The sequence below is a fragment of the Pimephales promelas genome, chromosome 15, assembly GCF_988280905.1.
Source record: "Pimephales promelas chromosome 15, fPimPro1.hap1.1, whole genome shotgun sequence".
Classification (NCBI taxonomy): domain Eukaryota; kingdom Metazoa; phylum Chordata; class Actinopteri; order Cypriniformes; family Leuciscidae; genus Pimephales; species Pimephales promelas.
The window spans coordinates 33242501-33257554 of NC_142783.1; the positions used below are offsets into that span (position 1 = coordinate 33242501).

Sequence of the window (15054 nt, forward strand, 5' to 3'; positions counted from 1 at the left end):
TCTCTTGATTTCTTTTTGTCACATTGTTTTTTTTCTCATTTTAATGCTCTTATCAACATGGAAAAGTGTATCGGCTTTTCATTGAAAACAATATTACTGTGCATATACTGTGTTCAATTTCACACACTAACGTTCTCACTTGGAGCAAATAATCTCTCACACAATGCAACACTGTCTATCAATAAAAGGGTGAAAGAAATACTGACGAGGTCCTGATATTGACGATGGGGCGGAGAATTCGCATTAGCTGTGTGTGTGTGTGCTTGGCCATCATCAAGTGGTATTTGACTGAACGTGCTGCGATGATGATAGCTCAGTTCGCAACGACAAAACACACAAATCACTTTGGTCTTGTCAGTGGGACCATTTGGCAACTTTTTTAAAGTAAACTTTCCATTCGGAATCTTATTGGCATCCATTTCGGTGCCTCGCGCTCGTCATCCACTCTAAACATAACGTTAACCAACTATTTGGCCGCCTCGCAAGCCCAAACGAGTGTGTGCGGCGTGCCTGTTGTTTTGTTTCCGGTTTAGCTAGATCCGCTCGCGCTTTGGTCGATGAAGCAACAAAACGTCCACGCGTGGCACAAGCCATTGAAATGAATGGATTTCAGAGCGTAGCGCCGCGTCCGGCTGCAAAAGCATGTGAAAAAAAAAAACGACAAAGTTTGCTAGGCCAAAAAGACCGTTAATCGCGCAATTCGGTTTTGTGTTAACGCCGTTAATAATGCATTTAACTGACAGCCCTAATATATATATATATATATTTAAATACCATATACTGTATATATACCAAAGTATATACTTGGAAGCACATATACAGTGATGTGAATAAGTTTGGATACCCATGCTAAAGTTGCCTAAAAAGAGGAATAAAAAATCATCTTTTGGATATTGATCTTAAACTCCAACCTTTAAGGACACACATTTTCTTTGTGAATGAATAATGTATCATAAATAAATAAATGTTTTTCCTTAAAATACAGGGTGCATAAGTCATTGCCCCCCTATGTTAAATTCCCATAGAAGCAGGCAGATTTTTATTTTTAAAAGCCAGTTATTTCATGGATCCAGGATAATATGCATCCTGATAAAGTTCCCTTGGCCTTTGGAATTAAAATATCCCCACATCATCACACACCTTCCACCACACCTAGAGATTGGCATGGGGTACTTTCCATAAGATCATCTTTCAATGCAAATCAAACCAGCTATTAGGCTAACTGAAGTAAAACCATGCCAATCTCTAGGTGTGATGATGTGGGGATATTTTAATTCCAAAGGCCAAGGGAACTTTATCAGGATGCATATTATCCTGGATCCATGAAATTACTGGCTTACTGACTCTATGGGAATTTAACATAGGGGTGTCCTGACTTATGCACCCTGTATTTTTAGGAAAAACATTTGTTTATGATACATTATTCATTCACAAAGAAAATTTGTGTCCTTAAAGGTTGGAGTTTTCCTCATTTTTCTAATTAAGGCATTAAGATCAATATTTTATTCCTCTTTTTAGGCAACTTTAGCATGGGGGCAAACACTTATTCACATCACTGTATATACAGTATATATATATATATATATGAAGAGTTCAGATGCAAAAGCCTCTAAATGACATTTGAAATTTTCTTCTTTAATGATGATTTTTATCAAGCTTGTATATTTAAGTTCAGTGATTTCACTTAAATGGCAATGATAATTACCTATTAATTGTTATTTAAGTTAAATTACTGAACTTAAATATACAAGTTTGATAAAAATCATCATTAAAGAAGAAAATTTCAAATGGCATTTAGAGGCTTTTGCATCTGAACTCTTCATATATAAAGCATATACTTGGAGCACTGAATCGCTTGGCTTCACTTGAGTTAATCTGACCTCCTCCTAATGAAATTTCATGAACTAATTGACTGAAGTGGTAATAATTCTCTGCTTCATTTCCTCCGAATTTTAAAGTACACCTTTGCAATTCTGTAATTAGCAGTGCTATTTTTTTAATTAGCTGACACTTTTATACAGTGCTACTTCAGAGTTCTCTTATTACAGGGATATACTTCACCGCGGTGACTGCTAATCGGTCATCCCATTTAGGGTTTGAACCGACAACCTTATGTATGTGTTGAGCTGTTTAAAGCACTGGCCTCAACGATGCACACAACACACACTCCCTCACAAATGGACACACAGAGGGTTCCGTAATACGGTCGTGTTTTTGGGAAGAGTGCTGTGTGTTGCTATGGGCGTGAGTGTGTTGCTTCATGGGCTTCAATCTTTAAAGGGATGTGGTGAATTGTGGTCTGTGGGATAACAGACTGTGATTAGGAAACAAAATCTTAAAATGATGTAACCCAAGTTAGGTAAATTATATGAATGTAAACAAGGAGTCATGCTGCGAATTACATTCGAAAGTTAATGTGACTATGGCCTACTTACTTTAGAGAGCATTTGATGAGAATTTGAAGTGAACACTCTGAAGGGAGCAGGGCATTACTCTCTCACATGTGTTGCCTAGTATGTACTTCACCTCCATTTTAAATTTAATCGAAATTGTACCTTGACAGTAGTGGCTTGACCAGTGCGTAGGGATGGGCAACGATTAATCGCGATTAATCGCATCCAAAATAAAAGTTTATGTTTACATAATATATGTGTGTGTAGTGTGTATAATTAATTTGCATATATAAATACCCACACATGCATGTATATATTTAAGAAATATGTGCATGTATATATTTTATATAAATTTATTCACAATTAATATTATATATAAATGTAAATATTTGATATATTAATAACACATTTTTCTTAAATATGTACATGCATGTGTGGGTATTTATATATACAAATTAATTATACACACTACACACACATGTATTATGTAAACATAAACTTTCATTATGGATGCGATTAATCATGATTAATCGTTGCCCATCCCTAATAGCCGGAAAATAGCCCTTGGTAGGGACAGTTTACAGTTCTATGAGGACACCCAAGGCCGAAAAATACAGACTAGTGTCGTTGAAATATTGAAATGTAATTTTTTTATGATGCATTGCATTTATGCTCTAGTACTAGGCCTTCATTTCTGTGTAAAAATATTCTGATTATGATTTTTGTATTAAGTAAAAGTCGATTGGGGGCTAACAGTGCACTTTTTCTATTTGGGATTTTTAGTGTGAACGCATTACTTATACTATTTATACTAAAAAAATGGCACAAACACATTGAGAATTGAGAATCACTTTATGTCTTCCATCCATCTATACATCAATTTTCCAAGCCGCTTTTCCTATGTAGAGTCCCAGTATATTCATCGAAGGGCTAACACAATTAATTGTATCATATGGATGTCTTTCGTGTGGCTTTTACATCATTATGAAGCTTGAAAGCCTCAGTCCCGATGGAAAAGAGCAATCAAAGTGATTTTTCAGAATTTCTGAGCTTCAGTATTTTCAGTGAGAATTTTCATTATGGATAAATGGTTCCTATAACAAGTTGGTTACTGTGTGAGGAATGTTGCAGAATGTGTGTGTGTTCACTTTGAGTCTCTTCATGTGTTTTATTCTTCTTCGTTCTAGACGGGGGAGTTTTCTGCGCGATTCCTTCTCAAACTCCCTGTGGATTTCAGCAACATTCCCATCTATCTTCTCAAGGTAAGTCACATCCATCAATACTCGCTCTCTGATAGCACATAAGCCCCTGTATCTTTGATTTGTTTGGAGAAAGGATGTTTGTCATTGCATAAAAATGTCTCCACGAAACGTTGCACTAGAAAAGAATAGGTCGCTCATTTCTCTGCTCTTGTTTGTGCGTGTGTGTAGGCTGCGAGTTGACTAATCAGCAGCCTGTCACTCCCAATCAACTCTGAGCTGTGTTGTGTCTGCAGGCCCTCTCTCTCTCTCTCTCTCTCTCTCTCTCTCTCTCCCGCCTCCCCTTCCAGTCACCTCGTGTCTTGCCCTCCCTCCCCTTAGTATTTTTCTTCTCTGTTTGCCCGTCTCTGCCGCACTAGCATGCGTATGTTAGTGGGCATGTGTGCGTGAGAGGGCGTGTACGGCCTCGGGAGGCCTTTGCTCTATGGCCTTTCCCAGTCTGAGCCATGTTTGTCCTCCCCAAGAGAGCTGAAATGATGGTAAACATACGGAAAACAGCAGCCATCATCAGCATCACCGTCTCACCATTCAGTCCCTCAGCAGTACACTACACTCACGCATAGACATCTTCAGTTCACTCCCAGTGGACCATACTGCACTGAAACTCACTTGAGCTACAGGTCAGCCTCCATCTGTAAGGTCACCGGGGTCATTATTCCCTGCTAATTTGTCGTGAAGCTTGACATATCAACCCAGATATATGATTAATGCATTATTGTAGCTTTTCATCTGGTTCAAAGGAGTGCAGTACGTACACTTTCTGTTGCGGTGTATTCATTTACATTTAACATTTAACGCTTTAATTCAAAGTGACTTGCATTGCATTCAAGGTATACAGTCTATCAGTCCACGCATTTCCCGGGAATCGAACACATGACCTTGCTCAGAAATGCTCAAATATCTCTCACCGAATTCTCAGATATTTTCGCACCAAATTACACTGCAAAAATATGTCAGGCCTCTTAAACAGATTTCAGTTTCATTTGGTTTCCAGTTTTCTGTGAAACTGTTGTCTTGATATTAGCAGGTCCAAATATGTTATGCTCATTATGTAGGGATTTTTATTTTTTTTAATGATGATTAATCAGAGTAAATTTCTGCTGGAAAATCTTTCCTTGCCTACATATACAATGTCAAACTATAATACTAATTTCTTATAAAATGTAATTTCATAATAAATATAAATGTATATCGCCTCATTTTATAAGTAATTATAATATATATATATATATATATATATATATATATATATATATATAAATGAAGAGTTCAGATGCAAAAGCCTCAAAGTGCCATTTTAAATTTTCTTCTCGAATGATCAGTAATTTCACTTATATGGCAATGAAGATTACCTATTAATTGTCATTTAAGTGAAATTACTGAACTTAAATATACAAGCTTAATAAAAATGAAAAGATCATTCTAGAAGAAAATTTCAAATGGCACTTAAAGGCTTTTGCTTCTGAACTCTTCATATATATATACTGTATATTTATATATATATATATATATATATATATATTCAGTATGTAAGATTCTCTGTTTTATTTAAGAAATTCCATCAGTGCCTTGATTTAAGCTGTCGTCCACTGAGTTTTCCTTTGTATTATGACAACTTTTCTATATTTTATATATATATATATATATATATATATATATATATATATATATATATATATATATGTATATATATATATATAGTCGTGATTTGTCATAGATGGCTTCACACACTGACCATTTTCCACAGAAACAACTCATATCCAGATTTAAAATCCCAGTAAAATCCCGGTTGAGTGTATATCTGCACAATGGAAACATTTTTTTAAAGGGATACTCCACCTTTTTTGGAAATAGGCCCATTTAATAGGTTCAACAGTTGGGTTTTACCATTTTCAAATACATTCAGCCGATTTTCTGATATTTAGAAGAATATCAGTAACCTGACAGTTTCTGGTCTCATTGACTTCCATAGTATATTTTTTTTCCTACTGTGGAAGTCAAAGGGACCAGAAACTGTCAGGTTACTGATATTCTTCTAAATATCAGAAAATCGGCTGAATGGATTCGAAAACGGTAAAACCCAAAACCCAATTGAGTCTATTTCCAACAAAAAAAGTGGAGTATCCCTTTAAGTCAGTGCCTTAATTTTCTTAAATGGCATTAAAAAAGCAACCAGAAAAGGTCAAAGGGATTCACTGGACAATTGACACAAAATTTACAGAAAATCAAATCCATATGTTGTTGCTGAAGTGTGTTGTGGTCTTAGTGAATAATTATGTTTAATTAGTTAACTAATGAAACTGGTATATTTGGTTTGTTTTATATCAGATATGATCATGTGCATGTCAATATAATTCTTAGACTGGAAAAATAAATACATATTAAGGCCAAGAGAAATATAAAAATGTACTAGTATGACTTCATTTAGACTTTAAGGATGCGCTCTTTGACATGGGAATCTTTCCAGGTTCTCTTCTTCACTTTTAAAGGTCGGACATGAGTAAAAACATGAATACTTTGGCCAATTGCAGAGCGGTTTAAACATATTCGCATCCCTATGATCAGATGCTTTCTTAACTGTTTTTTTTTTTCTCACCGCTGTCATTGTTGTGTGTGTTGCATTTCTAAGAACATAGCTCGCAGCATATATTTAAATACTCATTTAAAACTGCTATGTTGCAATGTTCACAAACATTATACCATTACTCAGCTATTTCAAACTTCTATTTAACTCAAGAGAAGAATGAAGAACTAGTATTTTGGGAAGAGATATTGAGGTCTTTAAGCTAATGGTTACATGAAATCTAAAAAAACACAGAATGAATGTACCTATATTAATCAGACTTTTGGGGCAAACTTACTCAGAATGTCCTCTGAAATGTCTTGCTTACTAGATAAAACTGTATATGACTGGAGCCACCGGTCTGAAATTCTCATTGATCAAAGTTATGGTTGCATGTTGAGAAAGTACTTCACTGTCCAGGCGATGTAATGGAGGATTGATTTATATCTGCACATGTCCAAAGTAAAGTTGTTTGTAAGACAAAGGAAGTTGTAGAAGGTCAAAGTACTGTATATGAGGAGCTGGAGCCAAAATGAGATTTCACAAGAATAAAGGCTTAACCCAGGGGTGTTCAGTCCTGTAGAGTTTTGCTCCAATCATAATTAAACACTTGAACCAGCTAATCAAGGTCTTCAGGATTACTGGAAACTTCCAGGCAAGTGTGTTGGGGCAGGGTGGAGCCAGACTCTCTAGTCTAAGCCTTCCAGGATTGGACAATTCTGGCTTAACCAGTATATGTGAAAAATAAATGTTCCATGTAAATGTGGTAATTGAGTTTTGAACTTGAGAGCAAAATCAGAAGTGATATTAATTGTATATAATATCATATCGCTGTCTCTCACAATAAAGGTGTAGAGATGCTTATTAACAATGGAGAAAAGACAATGCCCAAGCTTAAATAGGGCCTATCACTTTCTTCCCATCCATTACAAGACGTTTGAGAGTCAGCAAACATCCCAGCCTTTTTATCACTCCTCTAAGCTGCTGGTAGATGACATTTTGACTCTTCTAATCTTCATCAAATCTCCAATGACGTCCTCTCCTCTCCAGGTTTGCCTTTGCCCTCTGCTACAGCGCAGCGAGGCCATGAAGGCACCGGGAGGAATGGTGTCATGTACCATGATATTTGCCTGGAGTGTGCCATCTCACTGGTTTTATCTTAGTAGGCTGGACATGTTTACCTTCCCAAATCCACTTGTGTACTCCGGGGCATCGAGGACTTGTCATGAGAGCAGTCTGCAATGGTGGAGAGAAATAGAGGACATTGGCACTGTGAAGTAAACCAGGCATCAGCAGTTTTTTTTTCCTGGTGAGGACAGAAAGACCGGCATCTGCTGTCCGTCTTCTTTTGAATTGACCTATGGCTAAGCCACGCCCTCAAACGCGATGAACCAATCACAATGCGCAGCTAACCCAAAGCTAACTCCACGTCCATTGAAATGCATTGCAGTTAGTCAGTTTTCATTCGTTTTTTCTTGTCATTTTAAGTTTAAAATGGTCAAACGGTGTGGATAGGGTACATGCAGCTCCCACACTAGGTTCCCGAGAGGCTGGGCGACGGTGTGTATTTTTTTTTTTACCCTTTCCCAACCCACATCTCAACTGAGAAAAGAGTCTGCTCTGGATTAAGTTATAAGTTAAATTATCGACCACAACACCAACTAAACGTGGATAAATTAAACAAAGAAGTCTACATCTGTTCTAAGTTAAAGGGACACTCCACTTTTTTTTTTTAAATAGGCTCATTTTACAACTCCCCCAGAGTTAAATAGTTGGGTTTTACCGTTTTTGAATCCATTCAGCTGATTTTTAGTTATTTTTTAGCTATTTATTTTTTAATAGTTAAATTGTCGACCACAACACCAATTAAACGTGGATAAATTGAACAAGGATGTCTACATCTGATCTAAGTTAATTCAACAACGTATTGCACGTTATCTTAAAAATCGCTAACGTAACGTTAGGCTAACATTAGAAAACGTTAACGTCAGCTTCTATGCGTTGCAAATCATGTCACTTAGCTTCATTAAAGGGTTAGTTCACCCAAAAATGAAAATTCTGTCAGTATTTACTCACCCTCATGTTGTTCCAACCCCGTAAGACCTTCGTTCATCTTCGCAACACAAATTAAGATATTTAAGATATTAAGATCGCTCCTGCATACTAGTCCATAGGCTTCTTAAGGGAATGACTCTTGCTGGCCTCGAAAAGTCATTAAAGACATCGTTAAAATAGTCCGAGTGACTACAGGGGCTCAATCTTAACTTTATCAAACGACGAGAACACTTTTGTGTGCAAAAAAACAACAAAAATAATGACTTTATTTCAATTATTCGTTTATTTCTCCCTTTGCGCGAGTCAGGTTACTAGTTTAATAGCGTAAGCTTCTGTTATTGTACGTCACACGCATCACACACATGACCAGCGTCGGCCAATAGTGAGCCTACGTGTGACGTAGCTCTACGCAATCACACTACGTTAACTGACTACAGGCCAATGGAGAAGGAAGTGAATAGTTGAAATAAAGTCGTTATTTTTGTTTGTTTTTGCACACAAAAAGTGTTCTCGTCGTTTGATAAAGTTAAAATTGAGCCCCTGTAGTCACTTGGACTATTTTAACGATGTCTTTAATGACTTTTCGTGGACAGCAAGAGCCAGTCCCTCAAGAAGCCTATGGACTAGTATGCAGGAGCGATCTTAATATCTTAAATATCTTAATTTGTGTTGCGAAGATGAACGAAGGTCTTATGGGGTTGGAACAACATGAGGGTGAGTAAATACTGACAGAATTTTCATTTTTTGGGTGAACTAACCCTTTAACGTATCTGTAAATAACCGAGATAACAAATGTTAACACCAATGTAGCACCAAACGGTGATGGAAACAATATGCGGTTTATCACGTTTACACTGTGACTTGTACATTTTTGCCTGGAGCTGAAGCTTTTCATCGACCTTCTCAACAATAAAACGATTAATACAACCCTCCAATGCATAGTTAAGACCCTTTAGGTGACTTCGGTTATGATATATAATCTCCAAAAATCAGCAATTGCCTCCTACTGTGACGGCTGCCATAGCGCCTGTCCCCGAATGTTGACTGTGTGTCCGAGTGAGTGGAGGGGGCGTGGCTTAGCCATAGGTCAATTGACTTAGGGAGGTCGAACCCTTCCAAAAATGATTGAGGATTATCAGGATTCAAGCTCATGTCAGGCTTTCGAACAAAACACGAGTACCGTACCTCAGACGGATCAATCCAGTAGACTTGGACTGAGCACCGTTCACTGCTCTTTTGTTGCTCTGTTTAGCATGGTACCCGTTAAGCTCTAAATGTCAGCTGTCCTAGTTTGCGCAGCCATCGGTGAAGCGAGCTGAGGCTCTGTGTTCATGACAAGCCTGATCAGTCTCACTTCACTGGAGCCGTACGGGCCGCTAGCCGAGACCTGACTTCCTGTGCAACGGGTGAGGAGGAGGATTGTGCTTTTGGCCCTCAGGGAGACCACAACCACCGCCGTTGATTATTTTAGACAACTCCAGCGAGTCACGTGCCAGGTCTACAAGTTGCTTTTTGGCTGCTGATAAAGGGCCAATCGGTTGCTGTTGAATAGTCAAAATAGTGAAATTACTAATTGCTTGAATGAAAGAAAGAATGAAAGTGAGAGGCTTGCGTCTATTGTGGTTTTAACATCTCCCAAGGAGCACTTATTAGGGAGCACATGCCTACATTAACACAGTTCATTTAAAATCCGGATCCAAAACAATGTCTCCAGCCCTATTCACAGCACGAGTGAAATGAAAAGCAAAACGGATCACTGACGACAGGCCTATTCACACAACGAATTAAATGAAAAAGCAAAACAAATCGAAGATGACATGTTTGTTCATGTCAAAAGCGAAATAAAAAAGCTTTCCAGTTATTCACATGCAAAATACAACCCGTCTGAAACGACACATGCGTGTGTCTTGACATTTGAGCTTGGGGGTGCCAAACCGAGCCAAAACACATTTCTGCTTCTCTAATACTATATATGTGTGCCATATTCAAGTGACTTTACGATAGATCAGCAGCAAGCACAGTTATAGAGATTGACATGGATTTTGCACGCAAATTACTTCTAATTTTGCTGTGTAAAACTTGAAATGAATGCATGTTTGTCAACACGATCTCAAATTGGCTTTTATTAAGCAAATCAGTTTTTTGGCAAATTTGGTTGTCAAAGTTAGTGGATGTTGTAAAAAGAAAAAAAAACCCGCAGAATATCTATTTATGTAAGCAGTTTACCATAAACTACACAGATTTATCATGTGATTAACTTCTAATGCAAATGAGATTAGATGAAGACATTAGTTTGATTGGATTTACAAAATAACAATTTAAAAGGTATCAAAATACAGTATATGCATATTTACATTTGAAATTAAAAAATATATATATATATTTTAATAAATATTTCAGTTACTAAAGCCAATCCCCCCAAGCTACACCCACATGTCACTCTTTTAACGCAGTTATAGATAAATTCACTGTAATGGCAATATCACAGCTGTGCTTATTATATGCACAAAAAAAAATAATAATAGTTTAAGGTTGATAAAGATTAAATTTAACAATTTTGACAATTTCCATTTTCTTGTTTCCATCTAGTTCTTAGAACTCAAAAAAAAAAAATCTTACTGGACATTGAGTTTGTTTATAGAGCAAATTTGGTTGTCAAAGTTAGTGGATGTTGTAAAAAGAAAAAAAAACGCAGAATATCCATTAATTTTACCATAAACTACACAGATTTATCATGTGATTAACTTCTTATGCAAATGAGATTAGATGAAGACGTATTTATTAATTCCTTTACAAAATAACAGTTTAAAAGGTATCAGAATACAGTATGTGCATATTTAATTTTGAAATTTAATATATATATATATATATATATATTACAAATATTTCAGTTTCTAGAGCCAATCCCCCCAAGCTACACCCATGTCACTCTCTTTAACACAGTTATAGATAAATTCACTGTAATGGCAATATAAGAGCTGTGCTTATTACTGTATATGCAAAAAATATATATATAGTTTAAGGTAGATAAAGATTAAACTTAACAATTTTGACAATTCTTACTGGACATTGAGTAAAGGAAGAAAAAAATGAGCAAGAATGAAGAAAAAATAAAGATCCTCGCCTTGTCATCAGAATAATTTTGCCTCGTCCATATTATAAAATTGTTCCTTTTTGGAGACTTTAAAAGAGACTTTTTTAAGATTTTTTGAGTGTTTTGACTCTTGGTTCCTTTTTTTCTAGTCCATCCGCACTCTACTGTACGTCCAGACCGACACATTATATTCATCCGCCTCCCTGCCCTTCCTCATGCCACTTCAACTTAAATAGTTGGCCAATTAGTTTTACTCTAATTATGTTGTGAGTACTTTTCCGTCTTGATTTAAGTGCGCTCTTAACATCAGTGGCGGCAGTCGCCAGAAGCCTCGAGGTCTGTGCCTTATTTATGCAGGAGACGCCATCATTTTAATGTTCTCTTATTTCTTTTATTCAATCATTCAATGAGATTGCAAGATGTGTCTGTCAAACCTTTTGCATATGAAGTGAGTTGCCGTTAAAAAGGAAAAGATGAACAATTGTAACAAATGTAACCTCCGCATCATTAAACTCTTATGCAACAATTAGTTTCAAGGCTGTCTGTGCCAATTTAAATCTTGATTATTATTTCAATTAAAGCAAATAATACATGTAGTTGCTTTTCTCTTGCGCATGTCACATGAATCGCATTCACGATCAAGATCTTTAGGTGAGACGTTTGTCATGGAAGTTTGTTCAACAGCCCCAGGGAATGGTTTGATTTAAACTGGGATATGCATTGACCATATCCAAGAGAAATGGAGAGTGGGAGTGAAACAGAAAGAAAGAAGAGAGACATGATTGAAGGGTTGAGGTTTAATGAATCGTTTTAACGTCAGTGCCATAGAAACCCCCCGCTGCATTAAGCACACATTGAATTAGACCATGAGTTTTCTCGACACGGGCACCGATTGACGTCACACACTCTGTTATGTACAAATTCCCAAGATTGCTCTCTACGTGCTTCTCGAGTGTGATTTAAAAAAAAATAAACCTGTAAGTGAAGATGTTTTTGTGTTTATATGGGCTATCAGACATCATCATTGCTTATATCTTGGCTCTCACTGACCTATTTTTCCAACAGACAGATTATTCCTGCCTAAATAGAAAATTATGCTATTTTACACTGTATTATCGTATTTGCATCAGAGCTCAACAGCACGTTGTGTGCCACAGATTCGTGTTTCTTCCAAAGCTTGCTGTCCGAATAAAGGGCGTTGTACTCTATTAACATTTAGGCCATCGTTGGATTTATTCAGGTGTGGCTCGGACGTTAAAACCTTGAGAACTAAATGTGTGGTACTTAAATTTAAGGTGGAGCACCAAGGAATTTAGTGTTTCCGTTGGCGTGGATGCAGTTTTCTTGTTGAGAGACCGAAAAAAGGGTTCATTGGGGTTCTTTACTCAACTCCAAAGAACCTGTTATGCTAAAAAAGGTTCTATAATGACAAGAAAGGCTATTATTCATTCATATATTACATTATTCTGCAACATTTTGTAGTTGTAATTCAATTATTGTTTATTAAACTGTTGTAGTAAGTTAATAATCAGAAAAACTGAAATGGCTCTCTTCGTGTGATATTGATTAACTACATGAAATGATATAAATATATACATTTCTTGAATTTTGTTATCATTCACATGCATTCATAAATGCATTTTTGGGTCTTGATGTTTGTCCATAATATGAAATATTTAATCCGGAAAGGACAAAACAAATGATAATGAATGAACCCAAAAGGTTCCATATAGAACCTTTTCCCTAAAGGGTTCTTATTATTGAATCCTTAAAAAGGATTCTGTATAGAACCTTTTAGGGGTTCCAAATATGTAGCGCTGATAGAACCTTTTAAGGTTCTAAATAGAACCTTTTCTTCTAAGAGTGTAAGTTGTAAGCATTAATTCTATGAGACATACAGTATATTGTTGACTTCTGTCAAACTCTATCAATAGTACAGAATTTTGGCCAAAATTTATCACTTTAAACACATTCCCACATGGACAGTTTGTGTGTTGTGCCCTCTTCCATAAAAAAATAAAAAATAAATAAATAATGATGAACAAAACTATTGAGGGTAAAAGAAAACATAACCCAGCATTAAATACATCTTGTAAATCAGAGTTGTCTACTCTATTATTTATCATATCTATGCATGTTAATAATTTTCCATGTTATTGGGCCTTTGCACTTCATAGAAATATGCATTATTTGCTTTTAAATATTATTTTTTTACTTATAATTAACTGTATATTTTGATCATCTGAGTCCTAAGTCAGCACCAGTTAAGAGCCACTGATATGTGTTGTTTCAGTATCCATCCTGCCAGTCCTGTTCCGGTTGGCCTTTAGATCCAGGAAAGGTTCATTGACTAGATCTTACGTTAAACTCTTGGATTTATTGCTAGAGATGTGAAGACTGTGTGAATTTCATTTTGGAGAAAAGCTTCTTGGTGAAATGCATTATAACTGTGACCGGGAGCATGCAAACATGCTGACTGTTATAGGAAGTGTACGCCGGATACCTTCTTAAAGTGGATTGTGTGTAGTGCAGTTTAGTGTTTTCACATCTACACAATGAATGGCGAACAAAGCGAATCACACCAAAAGCTCTCATATGAAATCACTTGTAAGATTAAGAACACCCTTATATAACTTGAGACATTTGATTTCGCCAGCCTTTTTATAGCGGACTTGATTGCTTTAGCTGCAATTAATATGTAAGAGAGTGTTACTGTTCTCTCTTAGCAAGTGTGTGTCCGACTAACATCAGACGTGCTCGTGTCGTGGGGTTTTATGATCCATCTGCGGCGTGCTGTGTTATAAGGGCTCTAAATTTAATTGACTCACTTTCTTCTACATGTCAAGCACTGAGAGACTGGAGTGTAAGACATCTGACATGGAAATCAAGGCAAAGCTCTGTATTCATTTTTTATTGAATTTTTTTAGTGCTTTTATGCTTGAGTCATAACTCAAGCGTATGGTTGAAATTTGTTGTCTATATACTGTGTGTTTTGTCATGAAAAGCACATGATTAGCTATGATACCATATATACAGTCAATTCAAAATGTACACTCTAAAAAATGCTTGGTTGTTTTAACCCAATTTTGGGTAAAATATGGACAAACCCAGCCATTGGGTTAAAAATGTCATTTAAAAATGTAACCCAATGGCTGGGTTTGTCCATACTTTACCCAAAATTGGGTTAAAACAACCCAGCATTTTTTAGAGTGTATTCAGACAAATTCAACATTTCTCACATTATCACAGTTTATTCACTATAGAAAATGGTAATAAAATACTTTCACTGGTTTTGGCCATACTACTGTTAGACTGTCTCACAAATGAATTAGGTTAACTATCTGTCAGCTGTTAAATTTAAGTACACTCTAAAAATTGCTGGGTTGTTTTAACCCAATTTTGGGTAAAATATGGACAAACCCAGAATTGGGTTAATTTTTTTAGAGTGTACACTCTAAAAAATGCTGGGTTGTTTTAACCCAATTTTGGGTCAAATATGGACAAACCCAGCCATTGGGTTAAAAATGTCATTTAAAAATGCAAACAATGGCTGGGTTTGTCCATACTTTACCCAAAATTGGGTTAAAACAACCCAGCATTTTTTAGAGTGTATTCAGACAAATTCAACATTTCTCACATTATCACAGTTTATTCACTATAGAAAATGGTAATAAAATACTTTCACTGGTT

At 36.2% G+C, this 15054-nt stretch overlaps 1 protein-coding gene across 1 annotated transcript in view; it reads left to right on the forward strand.

Moving 5' to 3' along the window:
* Positions 1-15054, forward strand: part of babam2 (BRISC and BRCA1 A complex member 2) — a 99836-nt gene that overhangs the window by 36303 nt on the left and 48479 nt on the right. The window contains exon 6 of the mRNA XM_039653466.2: positions 3581-3655. Coding sequence (XP_039509400.1) covers positions 3581-3655 — 75 coding nt within the window. The remainder of the gene's footprint in view (positions 1-3580; positions 3656-15054) is intronic.